General features: G+C 43.8%; 2 protein-coding genes across 2 annotated transcripts in view; one reads left to right on the top strand and one right to left on the bottom strand.

The window, feature by feature from the left end:
* The window catches only part of lamb2l (laminin, beta 2-like), a 46,090-nt gene extending 30,217 nt beyond the window's left edge, over positions 1 to 15,873 (top strand). The window contains exons 19-35 of the mRNA XM_033969799.2: positions 119 to 311; positions 1,683 to 1,826; positions 2,143 to 2,374; positions 2,640 to 2,803; positions 3,454 to 3,678; positions 4,175 to 4,389; positions 5,017 to 5,113; positions 5,544 to 5,916; positions 6,411 to 6,595; positions 6,781 to 7,028; positions 7,188 to 7,391; positions 8,143 to 8,287; positions 8,754 to 8,961; positions 10,274 to 10,415; positions 11,574 to 11,750; positions 11,916 to 12,075; positions 15,635 to 15,873. Of these exons, the coding sequence (XP_033825690.1) occupies positions 119 to 311; positions 1,683 to 1,826; positions 2,143 to 2,374; positions 2,640 to 2,803; positions 3,454 to 3,678; positions 4,175 to 4,389; positions 5,017 to 5,113; positions 5,544 to 5,916; positions 6,411 to 6,595; positions 6,781 to 7,028; positions 7,188 to 7,391; positions 8,143 to 8,287; positions 8,754 to 8,961; positions 10,274 to 10,415; positions 11,574 to 11,750; positions 11,916 to 12,075; positions 15,635 to 15,771 (3,249 nt within the window). The 3' untranslated portion in view covers positions 15,772 to 15,873. The remainder of the gene's footprint in view (positions 1 to 118; positions 312 to 1,682; positions 1,827 to 2,142; positions 2,375 to 2,639; positions 2,804 to 3,453; positions 3,679 to 4,174; positions 4,390 to 5,016; positions 5,114 to 5,543; positions 5,917 to 6,410; positions 6,596 to 6,780; positions 7,029 to 7,187; positions 7,392 to 8,142; positions 8,288 to 8,753; positions 8,962 to 10,273; positions 10,416 to 11,573; positions 11,751 to 11,915; positions 12,076 to 15,634) is intronic.
* LOC117373688 (troponin C, skeletal muscle) overlaps positions 1 to 25,928 on the bottom strand; it is a 277,430-nt gene that overhangs the window by 98,067 nt on the left and 153,435 nt on the right. The gene's annotated exons all lie outside the window — the stretch shown is intronic.

Genomic DNA, 25,928 nt, shown 5'->3' with positions numbered 1-25,928 from the left:
CACCTGCCTTACCTGCATCTCTCTCACCTGTCTCCTCTCACCTGTCTCTCTCTTACCAGTCTCACCTGTCTCTTTTCCTCTTTCTCACTCACCTGTCTGACCTGTCTCTGTCCCACAGCTGGTCCTGCTCCCGAAGTACACAGAGCTTCCTGGTTTCCAGGGTGACAGTCCGGAGGCGGAGCTTCATGCTGAGCACATGCAGAGATACATGTGTCCGGACGCCTTCCTCATAAGCCCCACCCCCCCGCTTGCCGAAATGTGCGCTAAGCTAGTGTGTAGCATCTCTGCACTGATGCACAATGGCGCCTTGCGTGAGTCTGTCTTACTTTTAAACGGGTTAGACAGGATTGAATCTGTCTTACTTTTAAATGGGGTTAGACAGGTTTGAGTCTCTGTTACTTTTAAATTGGGTTAGTGATAGGTTCACCTTTTAACCTATATTACAGTTCAAAAGAGAAGAGAAGACAAGAGAGATTATTTTGTCTCAATATTGAGGAGAAAGAGCGGGGAGGCAAAAACCTTCAGTTACAAATCACCTCGCACCCTCTTTTCTGAAGGCCCCCACCGCTTTTCTTCTCTCTTTATTAACTTAGAAACCCTAGTTACATATGCACTGCTTACTCTCAAGGGATGGGGGACATATACTTTGCAAGCAGTGTAAAAACATATGAAGAAATTCACAGATAAATATGTTCTGTTTTTGCATTTCTAGAAGGTCACACTTCCCTTTCGCACAAACATCCTCCCATGATGTTTCTGTTTTAGGTTTCACAGTGACCTTCTTCCCATGGGATCCTGCACTTTCAAAAGACATTATCTGCAAGACTCAAGAACAAACATTAGTGCAGATTACATAGTTTACATAGTTGAATATAATGACTAAATAAAGAGTGAACATTACAGTACCTTTAAAATGAACAGTGAGATAACATAATATAACTTGAATATATATTTTGAATCCATCAGTTAGACAGGTTTGAATCTGTCTTACTTTCAAACGGGTTAGACAGGTTTGAATCTGTCTTACTTTCAAATGGGTTAGACAGGTTTGAATCTGTCTTACTTTTAAATGGGGTTAGACAAGTTTGAATCTGTCTTACTTTCAAACAGGTTAGACAGGTTTGAATCTGTCTTACTTTCAAACGGGTTAGACAGGTTTGAATCTGTCTTACTTTCAAACGGGTTAGACAGGTTTGAATCTGTCTTACTTTTAAATTGGGCTAGACAGGTTTGAATCTGTCTCACTTTTAATTTGGGTTAGACAGGTTTGAGTCTGTCATACTTTTAAACGGGGTTAGACAGGTTTGAGTCTGTCATACTTTTAAACGGGGTTAGACAGGTTTGAGTCTGTCGTACTTTTAAACGGGGTTAGACAGGTTTGAGTCTGTCGTACTTTTAAACGGGGTTAGACAGGTTTTGAATATGTGTGATACAGGGGGCAGTGGCTCAGGTGGCTAAGCAGTTACCTGTCACCAGAAGATCAGTGGGTGGATTATTTGTTTGTTTAACAGAGACAATTCATCCACCCCCTCCCTCTACTCTATCTCACTCTCCCCCTCTACTCTCTCTTTCTCTCTCCCTCTCCTCTTCTTCCTTTCTCCTCCCCCCCTCTCTCTCTCTCTGTCTCTGTCTCTCTCCCTCTCCTCTTCTTCCTCTCTCTCCACCTCTCTATCTCTCTGCAGCATGCGAGTGCGATCCCGAGGGCTCTCTCTCGGGGCAGTGTGAGGAGGTCGGAGGTCAGTGTCGCTGTAAACCAAACGTAATTGGACGTCGCTGTGACCAGTGCGCCCCAGGAACCTACGGCTTTGGAGTCAGCGGCTGCACACGTGAGTCACACAGAACGCGTAACCTTAAAGAGGCGGTAGTATGCACAACCCTGCTTATGGTTAGTAATACGAGCCTGTACAAGGCACCGCCCACAAGCCTACGTCACCCATGATCCCACACGACGACTCTTCATAAATATACAAAAACATGATACAAAACACCCCCTCTTTAATACCCCATAGAAGTAAAACACTGTTCTCTGTTATTCTCTTCTTGAAGGGCATCTGACCCTTTTTACTCCAACTTGGGCATCTGACTCGTCTCCTTGGAGTTGGGAAAGCATGTGACTCTTTGACTCTTTTCCCTCTGTTTCAGCGTGTGAGTGCCATCCTGAGGGCTCCCTCTCTCACCAGTGCTCCTCGGGCAGTGGGCAGTGTCAGTGTCGACCTGGTGCCAGTGGGAGGCGCTGTTCCGATTGTCACCCTGGGCACTGGGGCTTCCCGAGCTGCAGCCCATGTCAGTGTAATGGGCACGCCGACCTGTGCCACACCCACAGCGGAGAGTGCCACGCCTGCAGAGACCACACGGGGGGGCACTTCTGCGAAAGGTCAGACTTTTACAAGAGTCTCTTCCTCTCTTCCTCCCCTTCTCTCCTCCTCTCTCCCTCTCTCCCTCTCCCCCTCTATTCCTCTCTCCCAATCTCTCTTCCTTTCTTCCTCATTTATTTCTTTACATCAGCCCTGTCGTCCTCTTCTTCTTTTTGCTCCGTCTTATTCTAAAGGGTTCAGTGTAAAATGTGTTTCAGAACATCACACATAACTGCACACAGCCTTTTCACACCTGTCTCTTGCACCTGTCCTGTCGTTGTGCAGGTGTGAGGATGGCTTCTATGGAAACCCTGTCCTGGGGTCAGGTGAGCACTGTCGGCCCTGCCCCTGTCCAGGTGCTCCAGGCTCTGACCACTTCAACGCCGTGTCCTGCCAGGCTGACCGCGACGGAGACCAGATTGTGTGCAACTGCAAACCCGGCTACACAGGTAAGAGACAGGTGAGGTGGGCGAGAGACAGGTGAGACAGGTGAGATAGGGTACAAAGGTAAGAGACACGTGAGACAGGTGAAACAGGTGAGACAGGTGAGACAGGTTACACAGGTAAGAGACAGGTGAGAGACAGGTAAGACAGGGTATACAGGTAAGAGACATGTGAGACAGGTGAGACAGGGTGCACAGGTGAGACAAGTGAGACGGGTGAGAGACAGGTAAGACAGGGCACACAGGTAAGAGACAGGTTAGACAGGTGAGACAGGGTACACTGGTAAGAGAGGTAAGAGACAGGTGAGACAGGGTACACTGGTGAGAGACAGGTGAGACAGGGTACACAGGTAAGAGACAGGTGAGAGAGGTAGGAGACAGGTTAGACAAGTGAGACAGGGTACACAGTTTAGAGACAGTTGAGACGGGGTATACATACAGGTCAGGCATAGACTTCAGGTTTAGTCCAGGTTTAGTTCTGGTTTAATCTTTTTTTTTTTTAATATTATAATTTAAATCTTTCCCTGATGTATGAAATCATATTATTATTATTATTATTATTATTATTATTATTATTATTATTATCAACATTACCATAATTTTCTCTATGTGAAATATAAAAACTGCTCTGCCTGTTCTTCCCTCTTTGGCCACAGGAGCACGCTGTGACCAGTGTGCCCCTGGGCACTTCGGCGGCCCCTCTGTCCCAGGTGGGCTGTGTGAACCCTGCCAGTGTAATGGAAACATCGACCCCCTGGACCCCACGTCATGTGACCCACGGACTGGCACCTGTCTCACCTGTCTATACCACACGACTGGTGCCAACTGCGCCCAGTGCCAGAGGGGTTACTACGGAAATGCCCTCAACCATGACTGCAGACGTATGTAACACCAGAACCGCAAGGCATTATGGGACGCAAAGAAGGAACAAAAAGATGGTGACATTTGAGCTGTTTTGGAAATAGAAACTGTATTTGGAGTGATTCATGTTTGAGTAATTGTACACGCCTACTGTGACACGCCCACTGTGACGTGCACATTTCCTTCTCCAGTTTTATTTTCTTAATTGGTGATACTTGTAGGATTTGGCAACATTGCGTAGTTATTGGTACAAATGAAAAAAAATGGGCTGCTCGCTAGTGTGATATGCAGCTATCCATAGGGGGCGCCGACAGCATGCGGTGCTTTGTTTTGATGATGTTTACAGAGACGTCAGCTCCCATTGGACACCGCAGTTTCGGTGTCAGCGGACTTGTTTCTATTATTAAGTCTTTTTAGATGAATACTGTGATTTAAAATGTGTAAATTATAACATAACTGTTCTTTTCTGATTGACTGCTGTTTTTGGTCAGTGGATTAACTCCATTGCGTCTGCAGGTTGTACGTGTGTCTCTGCGGGTACTCTGGCCTCTGCCTGCTCCGATGGTTTGTGCGAGTGCCGCACAGAGACAGGAGAGTGCCCGTGTCGGGGGAACGTGATCGGGCACAGCTGTGACCAGTGCGCCCCAAACCACTGGAACTACGGACAGGAGGGCGGGTGCCAGCCCTGCTCCTGCCACCCGCGACAGTCGCTGGGGCCACACTGCAACATGGTGACACCGGAGACAAGGACTAGACCAGGACTAAAGACCAGAGACAAGGACTAGACCAGGACTAAAGACCAGAGACAAGGACTAGACCAGGACTAAAGACTAGAGACAAGGACTAGACCAGGACTAAAGACCAGAGATGAGGACTAGACCAGGACTAAAGACTAGAGACAAGGACTAGACCAGGACTAAAGACCAGAGACCGTGACTAGACCAGGACTAAAGACCAGAGACAAGGACTAGACCAGGACTAAAGACCAGAGACAAGGACTAGACCAGGACTAAAGACCAGAGATGAGGACTAGACCAGGACTAAAGACTAGAGACAAGGACTAGACCAGGACTAAAGACCAGAGACAAGGACTAGACCAGGACTAAAGACCAGAGACAAGGACTAGACCAGGACTAAAGACCAGAGACCGCGACTAGACCAGGAGTAGACCAGAGACTGGGACTAGATCAGGACTAGACCAGAGACCAGGATGAGACCAGGACTAGGCCAGGACTAAACCAGGACTAAAGGACCAGAGACAGGGGCTTGACCAGGACTAGCCCAGGACTGGACCAGGTCTAACCTCTCTCTGTCGCAGTGTCACTCTGTTCTTACCCGTCTCTCTCTCTCTGTCTCAGTTCTCGGGGCAGTGCCAGTGTCGTTCGGGCTTCGGGGGGCGGACGTGCGAGGAATGTCAGGAGCTGCACTGGGGAGACCCTCGAACTCAGTGCACAGGTATAAACTTTATTATATTTACTGTATGTATGTAGTAGTACTGTATGTAGTAGTACTGTATGTAGTAGTACTTATGTAGAAGTACTGTATGTAGTGCTGTATGTAAAAGTATTGTATGTAGTAGTACTGTATGTAGTACTGTATGTAGTAATACTGCATGTAGAAGTACTGTACATAGTAGTACTATAGACTCCTCTCTCCCCCTCTTTTTAATGCTCTCTCCTTCCTCTGCCCCCTCCTCTCTCCTCTCCCTTCCCCCCTCCACCCTCTCCCCCTTTCCCCAATCCTCCCCCTCCCCCCCCCCCTCCTCCCTCATGCATCACCTCCCTCTCCTCCCTCCTCCTTCTCCTCGTTCCCCCTCACCTCTCTCCTCCCTCTCCCTCTCCTCTCTGCTCCCTCCTCTCTCCTCTCCCTCTCCTCTCTTCTGCAGAGTGCCAGTGCCACCCTCTGGGCTCAGAGTCTGCCCAGTGCGACAGGAGCACAGGAGCCTGTCAGTGCCGTGAGGGAGCTGCAGGTCCACAGTGCGACAGGTGCGCCCGCGGGTTCTCGGGCGTGTTCCCCGCCTGCGCCCCCTGCCACGCCTGCTTCACTCTGTGGGACGACGCGCTGTGCCAGCTCAAACGTGACCTGGAGCACATCTTGCTTGCGGCGGAGGGCATTGTGGAGGGAGGGACGGGGCCCGGCGTCAACGACAGCCGCGTGCAGGAGCTGTGGAGGAGGATCCGGCAGGTGCAGGCCCTGCTGACAGGCGAGGAGGCGGAGCAAGTGCATCAGCTGATCGCACAGAGTCTGGACGACATCAGGTGAGGAACTACACTATATAACATAGAAAAGGACAGGTGAGGAGAAAGAGGTGAACAGAGCCAGGTGAAGAGAGACAGGTGAGGGACAGGCCAGGAGAGACAGGTGAGGGACAGGCGAGGAGAGACAGGTGAGGGACAGGAGAGGAGAGACAGTTGAAGAGAGACAGGTGAGGTTGGGCAGGTACATCAGCTGATCTTGCAAAGTCTAGACGACATCAGGTGAGGAACACTATAGAACACGCACAGAACTATAAAAGTGCTGCCACTGCTCAGAGGCCGCAGGCGCAGAAAACAAGCCACGTCTTCAGTCTGTCCCAGGGCGGCTGTGGCCTGAAGAATCTCACCATCAGAGTGAAAGAGGAGGAAAGATTTAAATAGTGAAATGAATAGACAACATTCTATAGAAATACTAACGTTTCATTGGCTGTTCTCTCTCACATGTCCCTCCTGACTCCTCCTGTTTTGTGACCCCGCCTCCTGCTGTTTTGTCCCAGGGCAGAGATGGCGGTGTTGGACGGGCGTCTGATGTCCCTCGGCTCAGACCTGAACGCCTCTGTATCTCAGGAGGCTTCAGTAAGAAAGAGGCTGGGGCAGATGGAGGAGGAGCTGAGTAACCTCAACCAAACTCTGAGCCAGAAAAAGCAGCTGCTCCAGGATCTGCTCACCTCTGGATTCAAAGGTACCACACAAGAACCACCAAACTACAGAAGGTTAGGTCTCCACACCACAACCAGAGGGTCTGAGGGTTGAGTCCTGCTCACCATAAGAACTACTAAACAACGGAATTCCCGGATCAGGGGATGTAAACTTAAATTATAGAGCTATAATCCTGAAGTCATTTAAACTCTCTCTGTTTTGTTTCAGATCAGTTTGAGAAGGTGAAGCGGTTTTACTCTCAGTCCCTGGCGGCCGAGCAAAGGTGTAACTCCTCAGTGTCCGGTCCTCTGAGTCCCGTGGAACATTCCCAAAGAACCCGAAATGACACGAAAAGCATTCTGGATGCAAACAGGGAAAGACTGCAGCGAACCATCTCAGCCCAGAACCGCTCCCTCATAGAACTGCAGCAGAAGACCACAGAGCTGGAGGAGAGGGAGAGGAGCCTGAGCCAGAAGGTACGGAGACGGGAGGGCATCTGACACATGGGGAGGGCATCTGACACACAGGGAGGGCATCTGAGGCAATGTAAAGAGGAGGAGAGGACATTAGAGACAAGGAATAGAGGATGGGAGGGCATCTGTAGTAACGCTGTAATGACCCTCTTCCTCCTCTAGGTGTGCGGAGGCGCTCTGAACGCCACCTGCTCCGACAGTTTGTGTGGAGGGGCCGGTTGCCGTGACACTGAGGGGGCGGCGGTCTGCGGGGGTGAGGGGTGTAGCGGCACTGTGAGCACATCGAAGAGAGCCCTAAGCCACGCCCACAACGCCACAAGGAGCCTGAACACCGCCAACAACGAGCTCCAGGAGGTCGCCAAAAAGGTGAGGGATGAGTTTAGTTTTGTTCACTGAAAAAGCACACAAACCCTGCAGACTCTGTCCCACCTTGTGATCTCACCATGTCATAATACAGGAAGTGCTCCACTGTGTTTTTAAAACTCCATACACCTTCACTAGAATCATTTGGATAATTTCCTTTAAATGCCAATCTCTACTGAACAAAAAATTTAAAAGAGCCGTTAACTTGAAAACTACCATTTCATGACATCCCAAGGTGGAGCAGAGCATTTTGAACTTTGGAGATGTAACAGACTAATAATAAAGTGTTACTCAAACATGTGTGAATGAAACAAAACACAACTCCAGGTCTGTATTGAGAAGGTCATAGCATTAGAACACATTTTGAGGAGGTCACAGCATTAGAACATGTTTTTGAGGAGGTCACAGCATTAGAACATGTTTTTGAGGAGGTCACAGCATTAGAACACATTTTGAGGAGGTCACAGCGTTGGAACATGTTTTTGAGGAGGTCACAGCATTAGAACATGTTTTTGAGGAGGTCACAGTGTTGGAACATGTTTTTGAGGTCACAGCCTTAGAACATGTTTTTGAGGAGGTCACAGCGTTAGAACATGTTTATCAGGAGGTCACAGCGTTGGAACATGTTTTTGAGGAGGTCACAGCATTAGAACATGTTTTTCAGGAGGTCACAGCATTAGAACATGTTTTTCAGGAGGTCACAGTATTAGAGCATGTCTTTAGGACCTTTCATCTTCATAATGTTTCTCTGCAGCTCCAAGACCTGAACGTTCTGACCCAGGACGTGAAGCTCCAGGCCCTGAGCGCTCTGCAGAAGGCACAGAGCAAGAAACAACATTTGCAGACGTCCAACCAGCAGCTCAAGGACTTCATCAAGAACATCAAAGACTTCCTCACCGGTGAATCCTCTGCTCCTCTGGTCCTCCTCTGGTCCTCCTCTGCTCCTCTGACCCTCTCCTTTGCACCTCTGATCCTCCTCTGCTCTTCTAACCATCTCTTCTAACCTTCTCCTCATCCTCTCTTCTCCTCTGCTCCTCTTCTCCTCTGCTCCTCTTCTCCTTCTCTCCTCTTCCCCTGACTCGCTCATCTCTCCCTTCACAAAGGAGAAAGCAGATCCTGAGAGCATTGAGAAGATCCCCTTGCAAGTGTGGTTCATCTTTCTTCTCCTCCTCTCCTCCTCTCCTCCTCTTCTCCTCTCCTCCTCCTCTGACGCTCTCATCTCTCTTCATTCACAGAGGAGGGAGCAGATCATGAGAGCATTGAGAAGAACTCTCTGCAGGTGTTGTCCATCTCTTTCCTCTTCTCCTCCTCCTCCTCCTCTTCTCCTCCTCTCCTCCTCCTCTGACCCTCTCTCTTCGTTTACAGAGGAGGGAGCAGATCCTGAGAGCATTGAGAAGGTCTCCCTGCAGGTGTTGTCCATCTCGTTGCCTGTGAACAGAACGGCTCTGGACTCCATGGTTTCTCAGATAAAGACGTCGCTCTCTAACCTGACCAACATGGAGGAGCTGGTCAACCGCACGTCCAACGACATCGGGAGAGTCCGCGAGCTGCTGCAGCACGCTCAGGATGCCAAGTGAGTCATGAACCTCACAGCCAGAGGGTCCCTGGTTCAAGTCCCGGGCTGTGGGTGGGCTGTCTGTGTGGAGTTTGCATGTTCTGCCTGTGTATGTATGCCATATACATATAGGTTTTGAGGAGGTAACAGTATTCTAAGAGGTTTAAAGCTCAGAGGGATCAGTTTTGTAAACCCTGTGAGGGCCTCCTGAGCAGATCTGGAGATGTTTGACCCAGTTGTGTGAGTGTGAGGGTCAAATCCAGAGGGCTGAGTACCTTTTTGGGACAATAGTGTGGATTCTTGTAGATAAATTACCGTATTTTCGGGACTATACGTCGCTCCGGAGTATTAGTCACACCAGTAATAATGAAGAAAAAAACATATATAAGTCGCTCTGAACTACAAGTCGCATTTTATGGGGAAATTTATTTTGCAAAATCTGAGACCAAGAACAGACATAAGGCAATTTATAATAATAACAATGAAACAAACAACAGGCTGAATAGCAGTACAGCACGCTAACCGGAAAATAGGAAGTAGTTTTCATGACCTCAAAATTAACTTATGATAAACTAAACATTTAAAATATTGTTCCAATTTGGTGGGAATCGATGAGTTTATGCTTGCTAAATATAATATCTGAACTGATCAGTGTGACCTGTGTGTTCTGAGATAAAACATCAAATGCTGCCAAAGGAATTAACAGCAGTGCAGGTCACAACACATGTCACAATTGCGCCTGCACCAACAAATGGCACACACTCATGTTGTAGACATTAGATTTTAACATCTCTGCCAAAAGCCCAATGTATTTTCTCACCGGTAACAGAAGAGTTGTAGAAAAAGTGTCTCCAGTGCGGGACTTTTACAGTGTCTCACAGTCAAAATGTTGTGCTTAATAATATCCACATTCAGTCATGGTCTGCAGCGTCTGCACGTAAAGTTGAAATTAAACACATAATATGTAAGATATTAACAGTTAATCAGATAACTAAAGCATAGAAATCATGCTAACAAGTTTACTCTTGATCTCACTCCAGATCAATAAATCTTCATCCTTGGTGTTGCTTTTGTCGCTCCGGAAGTAGATGGCTGTCATACTGGTAAACAAGCTTAAAGTGCCCTCGCACTTGTCAGTGTGACAATAACGAACATGTGAAATTATATATTTTAATAATTTCGGGTATAAGTATATGAGTATAAGTTTATAAGTCTGAGAATGAGTCACTCCTCTGGCCAAACTATGACTTATAGTCCGGAAAATACAGCAGTCTGAGTGACTTTGTTCTCAGAATTCCAGACTAAATGTTCTGACATTTGGGCTTTTCAGAACCAGAGCCGAAGGTGTGAAGGACGCAGCTAATCAGACAAAGCAGGCCCTGGACCAATCAGAGAAGGCCATTAATAAGGCCACAGACGCCCTGTGGCAGGCTGTGAAGAACCTGAACAACACCAGGAATGCCACGGCTCAGGTAGGACACCCCCCGTGGGAGACTGTAGGTACTACGCCCCCTAGAGCAGAGCATAGGTATCTTTTTTATGATCAGTTAAAATGTAAGAGGAAAAGTATTTCACCTTAAAGCTACCATCTATAAATTTATTAGATTTTTTTTTTTTTACCAGTATATGACAGATGCCAAACCCGTTCTCCCTCACCTGACCCCTCCCCTCACCTGGCCTTTGTTCAGACTCACCTGTGCTCTCTGGTCTTCTTCTGTCAGGCCAAAGCTGCCACTTTATCAGACAGCAGTAATATAAATAGCATCTAGTGGTGATATGTGAGAATACAACAGGGGTGGGTCGCCCAGTCTATTTAGAGATGGGAGCTTTAAGTTAAACTTCTAAGCCTGTGTCGTAACGACAAAGATACAGACTTTGGAGTAAAAGTTTAACAGAGTTTATTACAAACAAAAATACAAGTGGTGGTTGTAGGAGCTGGTCGTAGGAAGCTGGTTTGGAATCTGAGGTGTTCAAACTGGTCATAGGAAGCCGGGTCAGAGGCGGAGGTGTAAGGTGGGTCCAAACGCAGGATCACGGTGGATCCACTGATGATCTGCCTGCATGTGTAGCAATCAGCAGCACCTTTGTACTCCAGAGGTTGTCAGCTTGATTGCTGATCAGCAGTCAAGGTATCAAGTGGGTGGTGCCAGAAAATCCGCCCAGCTCCAGGTACAGACACAGTAAGGAGGGGGAAAGAAGGAACAGAAAACTCTGACAACCCGATTCCTTATGGCAGGTCATTTTATTCCTGGAGCATTTTAAATATTTCAGTCTTGTCAACTTATACTGTCTTCTTAAGATGTTATGTTGGTTGGCTCTGATGTGTGGTTGGTGCATTCTCAGCTCATATAGACCTTCTCCTGGTGTGTTCTTGATCATTGCTTGTTCTTGGTGCGTTCTTTAGGTGGATGAGAGGCTGTTTCATGATGATGTTGGTTCTTCTGATCTTTGGCTCTTTTAGTGCTTTTATAAGATAAAATAAGATAACGAGTTTTTGGTGTGTTCTTTATGTGGATTGTGCCCGGTTCTCATCACATGTTCCTGATGTTTTGGTTGCTTCTGATTACTTTTGATGTTTACTTATTTCTGATTGGTTCCTAATCTTTGGTTGTTCTTGGTGTGTTCTACAGGTAGATGAGAGGCTGTCTGACCTGGAGCAGAGGCAGATGGACATGATGCTACGTTTGATGAACCTGTCTGGAGGAGTGGAGAACCTCCGGAACAAAACCCTACAGAACCAGGACATGGCCAAAGAGGCTGCGGCACTGGCGGCCCAAGCCCAGGACCAGGCCTCGTCTCTGGGCACGGTGAGCGGGGCAGAGGTTGTCCAATGGTCTGATGGTTTTAAATGTCTACCATGTTTTTATTAAGAATGAAAAGAGTCTCTGAGCTGTCATATGCACTGTAAGGGCAGGTCAGATACAGAGGACAGTGAAGCCTGCCTTACACTTTCTCCTGTGTGTTTCCCTCAGAGTCTGAATGACACAGAGCGAAGGTACGAGGAGCTGCGGAAGAAGCTAGACTCTTTTGGAGGAGAAGGTCTGGACATGGTCAGTGAGAGAGCGGAGAACCTGAGGAGAGAAGCCGAGGAGCTGCTCAACAAAGCCAACAGTGGAGTGGAGCAGCTCAAGAGTAAGAGACATTCACTGCGCTGCACTGCTAACACTGTGCCGCTAACTCCGCTGACGCCAGCCTCACACTATCTGCCCTAACCATAACATAAGACCTGCGGTTCAAAGCCAGAGGATCTATAATACTTGATTCATGGTCTGGCTCGTGGTATACACAGTCAGACCTCAGATTTATCACATAGTTTTAAATTTAAAGCCACAGTATGTAATTTTTTGCTAAGAATAGATTATATGATAGCATGTCTTTTTATTATGAATGTTTTATACAGATACATATAAAAACATGTGTCCTTACTGTGAGCAGGTTTATATCTCTACAAACCTGACTCTTACTTGGCCTGAAGGAGGGCCTGAAGAAAAGGTGAAAAATACTGAGCTCAGAATAAACTGTTCCAGCTTTCATATATTTCATATATTTCATATATTTCATACATACATTTCGCATACTGAACGAGGAGTTGCTGGGGTGATGATGGTCTCGTGAGCTCATTCTCACTCTCATTTTCACTCCCATGTTCACTCTCATTCTCAATCTCTTTCTCATTCTCATTCTCACTCTTTCTTATTTGAGATTAAAAAAAATAATATTTTTTGTATAATAACAAAATCAGGATAACAAAAATAAAGACCCACCCCTCCAAAAAAAAGCAAAAAAAAAAAGAAGAAAAAAACCCAATCCCAAGCTCATGGTGACCCCCTCCCTGGGCTCCACTTGAACAAGATCAAAACATTGTCTGTGTACATACAAACAAACACTTACAAAATAAATAATACATACATACAAACACATACTTTGTGATACTTACAGCAGTACTTATACTAGTGTAAGTTCATAGAAAATACACAAGTCAAAACACTGTGAAAACACAATGTCATGATTCACGTGTTTCTGCTCCTTGTTTTGCCTCCTGTGTGCTTCTTGTTATTATTGGAAACTTATAATGAAATCAAACCTTCATCTGCCTCATAACAACATATTCTTTAATATCATTCACTTAATATGACATACTGCAATAAGCACCAGTGCTAGTACCAGTACTTATTAGTGCAAGTATCACTTTTTGTACCACTGTAAGTACCGCTGTAAGTACCACAAAGTACCACTATTAGTTATACAGTATGTATCAGTAAGTATCAGTATAAGTATCAACCAAAGTACCACCAGAAGTACCATAGTAACTACCCAAGTAACTACCACTGTAAGTACCACCGTAATTACCAGTCAAGTATCTACTAACTACCACAGTAAATCCTGGTGAGTCCCAGACCGTATTTTAAAGTGCCACCCACATTTCCTTTAAAAACACCTTCAAAACCGAGGACACTGTACAAGAACAAGTCAAATATTAAACCAGCAGAATAAAACACATTACAAATAATCTTTTTTTTAGGTTTAATTTATTTATTATTATTATTATTATTTTATTTTTATTTTTTTTTGGGGGGGGGGGGGGGGGGGTTGGGGGTAGATTTTGTTTTTCCAGACTGACTCCAGAACAGATCGTGAATCTCGTACAGGTCCACGGTCTGTTCTCTCAGGTCAGTCTGTATTTAAGTCCCAGTAGTAAAGTAGTAAAGTAGTTTGTTAGCTTTTAGGGGGGGCAGAGGGAGGAGGGTTTCTTCCATGTGTGTGTTTACTGGACTTTGGCTGCGAGCTCCTGATATGCATCGTGGCACTTTTTGATGACCACCTTGAAAACTGCTCACTCGTCTTCAAGTCTCTTCTCGAGCTCTTTGACCTTTGTCTCTGCGCTGTTTCTGTCACTTCGCTGTTGGGTCAACTCAGATTTCACCTTCGCCACCGACGAAGGAGTTCTTCTCAGCCAGGAGTTTTTGGGATTTTTCTCGCTCCCGTTTGAGCTCATCCTGGAGTCCTTTTACTTGAGCTGCTGGCTGTGCTTCTACTTTGCGGATGTAATCTTTCAGTTTGTTGTTTTCCACAATGTAGTCGCTGATGGTGGTCTTAGATTGGTGTAATTCCCACATATTTCTGTCCAGGCGAGTCTTAAAAGAGGCCTTCTCCTTCTGTAACTGCTCTAGCTGGTCCTTGAGCCCTTTTACTGAATCCAAGGCCATCTCACACTGGACACTCTGCTCCACTTTGGCTTTCTCGATAGGTTTGGAAGGGTTTAGGGTTGGAAATATGGGCCTCCAAGTCCTCAACCTGCTTCTTTAGGTCTTGGTTATTGCAGATCAGAATATTGTTTGTCCTCTGCAAACGTGTAACCTCCTCTTTCTCCTTGTTAAAGTTGTTAAGGAGATTTTCATATTTCTGTCTCTCCTTTTTGGCTTGACCCTGGCGAGAAGGATTTGTGGTGACCTTCTGCTGCTGATCCTGACCGCTCTTCCTGGAGGTCTCTTTAAGCCTTTTATTCTCCATCTGCAGTTTCTGGAGCTCCTCTCGTAGTTGTTTTACCAACATGTCTGACTTTGTTTTATCAAACGTCATATTGGTATGAGCGTCTTTGAGGGCTTTAAGTTCCTCCTTCACACTGGCGTTTTCTGCTTGAAGTTTGGCCACTTTCTCCAAAGTCGCCTGCAGTTCTTTATCCAGACGTCTCAGCTGCTTTGTTGAGGCTGGAGAACTGCTTTGCTGTTCCGTCTCCATTAGAAAACCACCTTTCTTCTTCTGTACTTTTTCCATTGTGAATGTAGAAAAAAGTCTTTAAAAAGTTTCACAAACGGAGATATAAACCACTAACTGTGTGATAATATCAGGTGTTTGTAAACCAAACTCTGCTCTTTCACTCTCTGCTCTGTGACTGTCTTCACCAAAGTCTTATCGAATACTGATCGAATACTCGTGTCCTTCACTTACTTATAGACACAGGACAGACCTTTATGACATCATCCAAAGTGGTTCCTTCTGTTGACGTGATGAATATATTTTTATTGGTTCTTTTCAGATTCTAGACTGTGATGTCATAGTTCTAATAGTTGTTATGATTTGAACCTGCTCCATGTTGATTAAATTACTATTATTTAATATGAGTCTTATTTTGATAACCTCCTCGTGACAGGATCATTACTAAATAAAATGTACAAAACTTCACAAATTTGATACTAGTTTCTTTGATTGTACAGAATCTAACAATATGTTTTATTTTAATATGTCAGAACAGAAACTGTAAACAATGGATGTTTACAGTTTTTGAAATAAACTGTCTGAGGGGAGGTGTCTGTATATGCATGCATACATATACAGACACATATATCATAAAACATACATACACACATACATTATACATTACACTATATGTATAGTACACACACATATACACCTATACTTACAATATATACACACACAGACATTCTCACTGTCATTCTCAATCTCACTCTCATTCTCTCTTTTCCTCATTCACACTTTCATTCTCACTCTCTCATTCTCACTCTCATTCTTACTCTTTCTCACTCTCATTCTCACTCACTCTCATTGTCACACTCATTCTTACTCTCACTCTCATTCTCACTCACTCTCATTGTCACACTCATTCTTACTCTCACTCTCATTCTCACTCTTGTTCTCATTCTCACTCATTCTCTTTCTCATTCTGTTCCAGAGCTGGAGAAGAAGTTCCGCAATAACGAGCAGAAGATGCAGCGTCAGCGCTCCGAACTCGAGGAGCTTCGAGGAAACGTGACCTTTGTGAGGGACGAGATACGAGACCAAGTCCAGAAGTACAGCAACTGTGTCTAAGACCAAAACCAGGATCAGGACCAAGACCAAGACCAGAGACTAAACCAGAGACCAGGACTGAGACCAGAGACCAGCGTCCATATGTTTGTGAGGGACGAAAAACGAGACCAGGTCAAGAAATACAGCAACTGTGTGTAAAACAGAAGATCAGGACCAAGACCAAGACCAGGACGCAGAAACAAGAGACCAGACATGAAATTAGACTAGAGACCAAGACCAGAAATATAACAACTGCGTCTAAGACCAAGACCAGGTTCAGGACCAGGACTAAGACCACAGACCAGTATCAGGACCAGAGATATCAGAGTATCCATATATCCATGTGATGTTTGTGAGGGACCAGATACGTGTCCAGAAATACAACTGTGTCTATAACAGAAGACCAGGACCAGAACCAAGACCAGAGACCAGGACCAGGGAACAGAAACTAGACTAGAGACTAGGACCAAGACCAGAGACGAAACCAGGTCCCAAAATACATTAATTGTGTCTAACACTGGACCAAAACCAAGGGCCGAGACCCAAGACCAGAATCTACAAGAACTGGACCAAAACTGGACCAAAATATACCTGGAGGCCTATTGGCCTAAAGACATCAGAGGGTTTGAAGCAGAGCCAGCTTCTCACTCTCTGGTTTTAAAGGGTTAAACTGGACCTTTGGTTTTTGAAAATTCACATTTTCACCGTTTGATTTTAATATTTTAATTTGAGTTGCTTTCATTTGAATTTCACATGTGATCTGATTTGAATAACACTTTGCCCTATTTATCTCTGATGTCTGTGGCCCTCTGTGATCAAAACTGGAACTACTGTTAGACCAAATGTTTTTATTTTTAACAATCACAGTTATTACTGAATTAATAATCATAATTAAAATCTGTGCCATTGTATATTTTTTTCAAATTTAAAAAAAGTGTTTATTGTGACCAAATATTGTAAAAGTCCTTTCCCCTGTGCTCACGTGTGGAGCTCGAGCCTCGTGTTGAGCTGGTGGAGCTGATGGAGCTGGTGGAGCTGATGGAGGTGATGTAGCTGATGGAGGTGGTGGAGATGGTGCAGCTGGTTGAGCTGGTGGAGCTGTTGGAGCTGGTGGAGCTGATGGAGCTGGTGTAGCTGGTGAAGGTGGTGGAGCTGGTGAAGGTGGTGGAGCTGGTGGAGCTATGTTTTAGAAGGGCTGAGCTGTAATACTTCAAGAGAAATGTATTCAAAATCAAACATATTTAACACATGTCGTGGTGTTTATCTGCAGACAGAAATAAAACAAATTTAATTTTACCTTTGGGTTTGTGCTTTTTGTTATGAGAGACTAAACCAGAACTAAACCAGGACATGACTCACTGATGTAGGCAAAGTCTCAGTCTTGATCCTGTTAGATCTGAGTGCTGCCTTTGACACTTGTTTGTTTTTGTGTGTAGGCAGCACGGTGGCTGAGTGGCAACACTCATGCCTCACAGCAAGAGGGTTTAGTTCGATCCCCGGGTCGCCCAGGCCTTTCTGTGTGGAGTTTTTCATGTTTCTCCCCATGTCTGGATGGGTTTCCTCCGGGTACTCCGGTTTCCCCCATCAACCAAAACATGAACGTCCTTCGAGACAACTGTTGTTGTGATTTTGGGCGTTACAAAAATAAATGAATTGAATTGACACTGTCGATCATGGGATCCCCTTACAGAGACTCGAGGACTGGGAGGGCATCTGTGGTACAGCATTAAACTGGCTTAAGTCCTATCTACAAAACAGGGAGTACTTTGATGAAATTGGAAAATGTGTCTCTGATGTGTGGGGTGCCCCAGGGGATAATCCTGGGACCCCTGTTGTTCAGTCTCTACATGCTGCTGTTAGGACAGTTAATACGCAGCAATAATGTGTCACACACAACTGTGCAGATGACACTCAGATCTATGTCTCACTGCAGCAGGTGAATATGGACCAGTGGATTCACTCTGCCACTGCATCCAACAGATCAGTGTGTGGATGAGAAACAACTTTCTCCAGCTACTAGAGGCATCTCGGACCCGGAGCGGTTCGTGGAACCGAGTGAAGATCTCATGGGGGAGTCAGGAGCAGAGGACCTGATGTTTTGATGGACTGGATGCTGTTCCTGATCGGTAAGCGTGGTTTATTTTGCTATTGACTTAATTGTGGGTCAAATGTGTATCATGTGTAATCATTAGCATTAGCATTAGCATTAGCCCCCCCAAGTCCACGGTAAAATTTTCAAGCGTTGGCCGGTCCACGGTGATAAAAAGGTTGGGGACCACTGAGCTAAAACACTAGGAGCGGGACATGAGGAGCCTGTCAATGACGTGGATAAGCTGCGCAAATACGTATGTGAATCACATAATTGGCTGGAGCAGCTCGTCCCCGGTCACACTCACTAACTCACACTGTAAAATAGCGCAGAATGAATTGTTGTGTGTTTATTTTATTTTCAACTCCGGTTCGATTTTTTTTGTGCGCAGCACAGATTTTCTGTGCGCGGAGACCGTGTCAGCAGTGCACAATTGCGCACACGCGCAACTTGGAGGAAGCAGTGTTTGCTAGGCACAAGCAAAGGGTGCATTTGTCGAATTAGGACACGGCCAGCGTCTGGAGACGTTCACAGTCCGCGAATCATGGCTGTGTCTCAATTCGCACACCTGGCCTTAGAATCACCATTGGAAGGGCGGTTCGAAGGGCAGTGACGTGATTTCCGGCGCGACAAGGGCTGTCCCATTTCAACCCACCCTACTGAATGCGGCCGACAAACCTGCCCTTCCCTTTGCACCGTTTCCATGGAAATCAGACTTAACCGAAGCCTGCATCCGTGCACACTTCACGCACTTCTATATCCCGTCATGCACCGCGCCTACGCAAAAAAGAGAAGAAAATGGAATCCACTGCGCAATATACGTTCAAATGTTCGTACTGGTTTACCTCATCTACAACAGAGCAACATGAAACTGTTAAATCTGAATAAAGATCTGTACAGTGTGTTTGATGATTAAAAAGGAGTTACATGGAATAAAGGAATGTGCAGTTATTGCTAGACAATAAGAGACATTATTATCATTAAAAATTATTACAGCAATAAGAATAATGTAAGAATGTTTGTTTCTATTGTGTCTGTGTCAAAGACCAAGAGACTGAAACGTAAAGTCAGAAGAGTTTAATGATCCACACAGGTAATGTGAACAATAAAGCAACGGACTCTCCAGAAAGGACAGAAGAGAGTCCTGAGACGTGCACAAAATCTTCATGTGTTCCGGTACATTCCATAGGTCTGCGCCCCTCGTGGGCACGTGTCATTTACCTTCGTGTTAGTAAATCAAGATACTAGCTTGATGTAGCGCTGCACTGCTAGAAAATACCTTATAATAATCAGATGAAAAGAACTGGCACGACATAGAAGGGAAACAGTGCCCTCTACTGTTATTAAAGTGGTGTAGCCACTGGCCAAAATACCGAACCATTAAACTGCAATATCCCACTATATGTACAACTAATCAGTGTTCTCTGGTTTATAGACTATGAATGTGAAAATGATATTGTTACCTCTGTCTCTGTTATTACGTTTTCACAAGGTATATTTTGTTAAAGTTATGAAGTAGCTACAATTGAGTAAAAAAATCACCTCGAACGTTATATTTGCCTATTGATATTCAATCTAAACAGAAAGAAACGGCTGTGACGACGACATCTTGACTTTTTTCCTATTAAATAATAAATCATTAAAAATAACGTACGTAATGTACGTATCGTACGCTCAAAGACAGAGGTGGAAGTGCGGTCCGTGGTGTGGACCTGTCCCACTTCAGCAAGATGGAGACTACACTGAGGAGGGCAGATTCTCGACCGGAACCTTCAAACTACACTTTTGAAGAGTACTTCGTAAGGACCCTTGAAGGGTGCATTTGGCGAATTGAGACACAGCCCATGAGTCTGGTGCGTGTCTTGACCTCCGCCGAACCCCTGGGACTGACTCACCGAACCCCGAGGGTTCGATCGAACCCAGGTTAAGAACCACTGTGCTAAACTAACAGATTGTAGGTGAGTGCACGTTGAATTATTTTGATGTAAATATGGTACAAAATTAGAATTCTATTTGGGAAATTGTTTATACTATTTTAAGTTGATTCCCTGAGTGAACCAGAGCGGCCCTGACAGTGTACATGTTCATGCAAAACCATTATCTTGGTGAGTGAACATGTGCTCATTACAAGCTAACGTGACGCTAATCGCTAATGCTAATCGTGAGTGGTAAACTACTACTTAACGTCAATATGAAACGTATGTGTGCTTGTTGTCAGTATTTTAAAGCAACAGTTAAGTTGACAACAAATGTCACTGTACTTTTATTTAATTTTGCACTATTTCAGGGGGAAATGTGATGTTTATTTGATGTTAAATGTACATGTAGATGCTTTATGCAAAAGCATGTAATGCAATGCTAAACCAGATAAGGTTTACTAATTCAATTGGATAAAAATATTAATCACATGTCACATGGTTAATGAGGTAAGATTAAAGGAGCGATTCAATTTGTTATTGTTGCATTTGAAATAAACAATTTCTATATTTAGAATTTCTATAATAATAATAATTTCAATTTCTATAATATCTATCTATATATAGATATAATGAAAGTCTAACTACTAGCTGAGCTTCAGACAGAGCAGAGTCTCCAGTTAGCATTACAGTGTGACACCCCCAGGGAAGCTGACATCAGCTGCAAAGTATCAATATATGTGTGTGTGCATGTCTGTGCAGGGGGTGTGTGGCGGTGCCCCTCTCCCTGCTCTGGGCCTTCTGTCCTCGGGTTGGAGCTCTCAGTGGGAGCCTGTCAACACTCCACCTCTTCTTAACGGACGAACCAATGGTCAAACTGAGGCAGGACAGGTCTGGTCTGTTCCTCCAAACAGGTACAGAGGCTTATGTTGTTTTGACCTCAGTCACACGGGGGAGCAGTGGCGTGATCTTGCCCTGTTGGGCATTTTGGTCGCCCTCATCATGAGCACCCATTAAGGAAATATGACTCTTGACATGTACAATAATTTACATTTTACTTTTTTAGTCATTGTTCAGTTCGCTCTCTAATTTATCATTTTTGCAAAGAAATAACCAGTGTTCCCCCAATGGACCACATCAACTTTTGTGTGACATAAAACTTGTGTGATAATCTGAACGTGTGTTTCCAGATCTGGAAGACAGTGGCTACACAGAAGTGGAACAAAACCAAAGTATGAGCCCCAAATCTCTGAAAAACTGGGAGGAAGACTGAGCCCCAGGAAAATATAATGTACCATACGGAAAAAATCGGATCTGTGTAAAACAGATAATAGTGAAGGTGAAAAAAATGTGGACAAAATACTGTCACTAATTGTGATTGTAAAGCTTATTGTAAATATTTAAATAAACTTTAAATATGGCATGTGTTAATTTTTAATGTAAAAAACACTACACGAGTGTCCATGCCTGTATATACCTAGTATTCCTACCAAGAGTACCTAGAGTACCTGACAGCGTCTCTGGAGGAGAGCACGCCCCTGTCCTGCTGCTTACACTGGTGACACACAGTCACCATGGAGACCAGGGAGTCCAGGATGTCCAGGCCCCTCCAAATAGCACTGCTCCTCTGGACACACTGAGTACAAGGATTCACAGAACCCTTTAAACAAGTGTTTGTGATATTAATAATATTCATACTCTGGATCATAATGCAAAAAATATACACTGAAACTTACACCAATATGTGTACAAACCAGACATCTAACGATGGCCTACAATATAACCTACATTTAAGCCTACATTAAAACACAAAAAATGTGAATGTTTGACTTCAGGAGAGCAAAAGCATCGCTGCAATGTCCCACACAGAGAGGCCTACTTCAGTACTGTCACTTCAGCAGAGGGGGCTGGTGCGGGTAAAGTCTACTGTCTACTGGAGGGAGCTCTCTCACTGCTGATAAGAGGCAGGCCTATGGTACAGTGTACAGTCATGTGTATTTGGAGCCCACAGTCATCAGAGGCTTTGGACGACTTTCTGCACCAAACCACAGAAGCAAGTTCTTACTTGAGTGAGTTTAGTTCGATGACAATGGCAATAAATCTTTTTTCTGATTCTGAGTTAAACTGTGGTTGGTGCTATAGGACTGAGAGATCAGGCTGTGAACGCTAAGATCTGGGTAAAACAACATTTATGCCAGTCTGATCTTTACTTATTTTTAAACCAATAGTATCATATTTATGGTTTCAAACTAAGGCAATGTCCTCCGTTGTCATAGCAATTAAGCAAATTAAATGAAAAGTTCTGACAAAGGTACACCACCTGTTGGCTTCTACAACCCTGAATGCACGCAAGAATGCATGTTTTTCACAAAATATTTGAGCACTTTAAAAAGCCATTTTATAAGGTAAGATTAGTGATATACTGTGTAGCTTTCTAGTAGACAAGCATGTAACGGACTCCCCACCAGAAAAGTTAATTGTACTAAAAATATTTACATTTGTATAATTCTTAAAAAATGAATTCCAAAATATTATTCCAAAAAAACTCCCTTTTATTGACAGATTTCAGACACTCTTTCAGAGTGCTCTTCTGATCAGCTCCATCTTGTTCAAGTTTTGGAGACACATTTTTTGTCATCAGATCACAGGACCACAGCTGGCCCCTCCAAACAGGTCGCCATGGAAAAACAGAAAGAGACAATGGTAAAACACTGAGTAAACATTCAAAACCAGCTTCTAGTAAACATTCAGAAGCAACTTCAAAGGAATTACTATTATTTTCTTACCTCATGTTTGTGATTATGTCTCATTCTTCATCTTCTGGAGACACGTTTTTTTCTCATCAGCTTCATCCAATCACAGGACGACAGCTGGCTCCATGGAAAAAGAAAGAGACAGTGTGAAGACATTCAGTACTGTAACCATTCAGAAGCAACTTTTATGGAATTATTATTTTCTTACCTCATATTTGTGATCAGGTCTTGTTCCTCATTTTCTGGAGACATGGTTCTTCTCCTCAGTTTCATTAGATCATAGGACCACAGCTGGCCCCTCCAAATCAGTCACCATGGAAAAACAGAGACAATGTTAAGACAGTGAGTACCATAACCATTCAGAAGCAACTTTTATGTAATTATTATTATTATTTTCTTACCTTTTTTCGTCAGCTTCATCAGATCACAGGACCACAGCTAGCCCCTCAAAATCAGTCGCCATGGAAAAACAGAAAGAGACAATGTTAAGACACTGGGTAAACGTTCAAAATCAGCGTCTATGGAAATATTATTATTATTTTCTTACCTTTTTTCGTCAGCTTCATCAGATCACAGGACCACAGCTAGCCCCTCAAAATCAGTCGCCATGGAAAAACAGAAAGAGACAATGTTAAGACACTGGGTAAACGTTCAAAATCAGCGTCTATGGAATTATTATTATTATTTTCTTACTTTTTTCGTCAGTGTCATCAGATCACAGGACCACAGCTGGCCCCTCCAAACCGGTCGCCATGAAAAAACAGAAAGAGAGACACAGTGTTAAGACAGTAAACATTCAAAACCAGCATCTATGGAATTATTATTATTATTTTCTTACCTTTTTTCGTCAGCTTCATCAGATCACAGGGCCATAGCTGGCCCCTCAAAATCAGTCGCCATGGAAAAACAGAAAGAGACAATGTTAAGACACTGGGTAAACGTTCAAAATCAGCGTCTATGGAATTATTATTATTATTTTCTTACCTTTTTTCGTCAGCTTCATCAGATCATAGGACGACAGCTGGCCCCTCCACACCGGTCGCCATGGAAAAACAGAAAGAGAGACACAGTGTTAAGACAGTAAACATTCAAAACCAGCATCTATGGAATTATTATTATTATTTTCTTACTTTTTTTTGTCAGCGTCATCAGATCATAGGACGACAGCTGGCCCCTCCAAACCGGTCACAAAGTAAAGACACAGAAAGAGAGACATACACATCCAAAAGCAACTTCCACTGTCATTTTCTTACCTCATGTTTGTTTGATTATTATTGTGAATTTTTTTTTTTTTCAGATTAATTAATAATAAGAATAAAACACCTAAACCTACGTACAGATACAAACTAAGTACATAATTTACAAAAAGAACCAAAAACTCATGTACATAATGTCTCAAATCAAACAAAGAAAAGAGGAGAAGTAGGGACTGTCCCACTGACCGATGAGTCAGTGAACAAACCCACATCTCCAGATACAATCATTCAAGACAATTAAATTCACTATTTCTGAACAGTCTACAATCAGACTGTTTACAAAGGCTTAAAATGAACCATTAAAAAAACTAACAAAAACAAAAAGAGGAGAAGTAGGGACTGTCCTACCGACCAACGAGTCAGTGAACACACCCATATCTCCCGATACAATTATTAATTACAATCAGTGCCACAACTTCTACACATGCTCCAATCAGACTGTTTACAAAGGTTTAGAATTAAGCATTAAAAAAAAGAAAAAAGAGGAGAAGGAGGGACTGTCCCACTGACCGATGAGTCAGTGAACACACCCATATCTCCAGATACAATCATTCAAAACAATGAAATTAACTATTTCTGGACAGTCTACAATCAGACTGTTTACAAAGGTTTAGAATTGACCATTAAAAACAAACAAAAACAAAAAGAGGAGAAGTAGGGACTGTCCCACCGACCCACGAGTCAGTGAACACACCCATATCTCCAGATACAATCATTCAAAACAATGAAATTAACTATTTCTGGACAGTCTACAATCAGACTGTTTACAAAGGTTTAGAATTAAGCATTAAAAAAAAGAAAAAAGAGGAGAAGGAGGGACTGTCCCACTGACCGATGAGTCAGTGAACACACCCATATCTCCAGATACAATCATTCAAAACAATGAAATTAACTATTTCTGGACAGTCTACAATCAGACTGTTTACAAAGGTTTAGAATTGACCATTAAAAACAAACAAAAACAAAAAGAGGAGAAGTAGGGACTGTCCCACCGACCCACGAGTCAGTGAACACACCCATATCTCCAGATACAATCATTCAAAACAATGAAATTAACTATTTCTGGACAGTCTACAATCAGACTGTTTACAAAGGTTTAGAATTAAACATTAAAAAAAAGCAAAAAGAGGAGAAGTAGGGACTGTCCCACCGACCCACGAGTCAGTGAACACACCCATATCTCCAGATACAATCATTCAAAACAATGAAATTAACTATTTCTGGACAGTCTACAATCAGACTGTTTACAAAGGTTTAGAATTAAACATTAAAAAAAAGCAAAAAGAGGAGAAGTAGGGACTGTCCCACTGACCGATGAGTCAGTGAACAAACCCACATCTCCAGATACAATCATTCAAAATAGGTAAATTAACTATTTTTGAAGTCTACAATCAGACTGTTTACAAAGGCTTAAAATTGACCATTAAAAACGAACAAAAACAAAAAGAGGAGAAGTAGGGACTGTCCCACTGACCGATGAGTCAGTGAACACACCCATATCTCCAGATACAATCATTCAAAACAATGAAATTAACTATTTCTGGACAGTCTACAATCAGACTGTTTACAAAGGCTTAAAATTAACCATAATAATTAAAAAAACAAAATAACAACAGCAAAAATAGGAGAAACAAGGGACCGTCCCACTGACCAGTGAGTCAGTGAACAAACCCACATCTCCAGATATTATTATTCACTCAGTTATTATGTGAGATACTTGTTCAGAATATGGCCTCGCTGCCTTAAAGCTCTATATAAAGGCTGAGCTTGTGTCTGGGTTACTACCTCCTCAAAGGACAAACACACAGCCTTGTTTGAGCAGAATTAGCTTCAGTCTGTCAGAGGGGGGCGCTGCATTAGACGTGGGAGCTGCTGGTTAAAGGTCAGTATTGCACTGGGCTGGTGGGGTCTAAAGCAGGGTCAGAATACCCCAAAACCAGTCACGCTCTGGATTCTGCAAAATCACTGCTGCATTGGCAATATAATTTAATATAATTTCTCTACTACTACTGCAGCATTTTTTTGGGTCTTTTTTGTGTCACACAAATACTAATTAGTCTTTAGTTGTACTACTAAGTACTATAAAACACACTGTCACCTCTAACCCTCCTATGCCCAGAAAAGTAAAATCAATGCAAGGTGTACTATACAGGACTTTCTGACA

This window comes from Periophthalmus magnuspinnatus, chromosome 7, assembly GCF_009829125.3.
Source record: "Periophthalmus magnuspinnatus isolate fPerMag1 chromosome 7, fPerMag1.2.pri, whole genome shotgun sequence".
NCBI lineage: Eukaryota > Metazoa > Chordata > Actinopteri > Gobiiformes > Gobiidae > Periophthalmus > Periophthalmus magnuspinnatus.
This window is presented reverse-complemented; position numbering and strand designations above follow the sequence as displayed.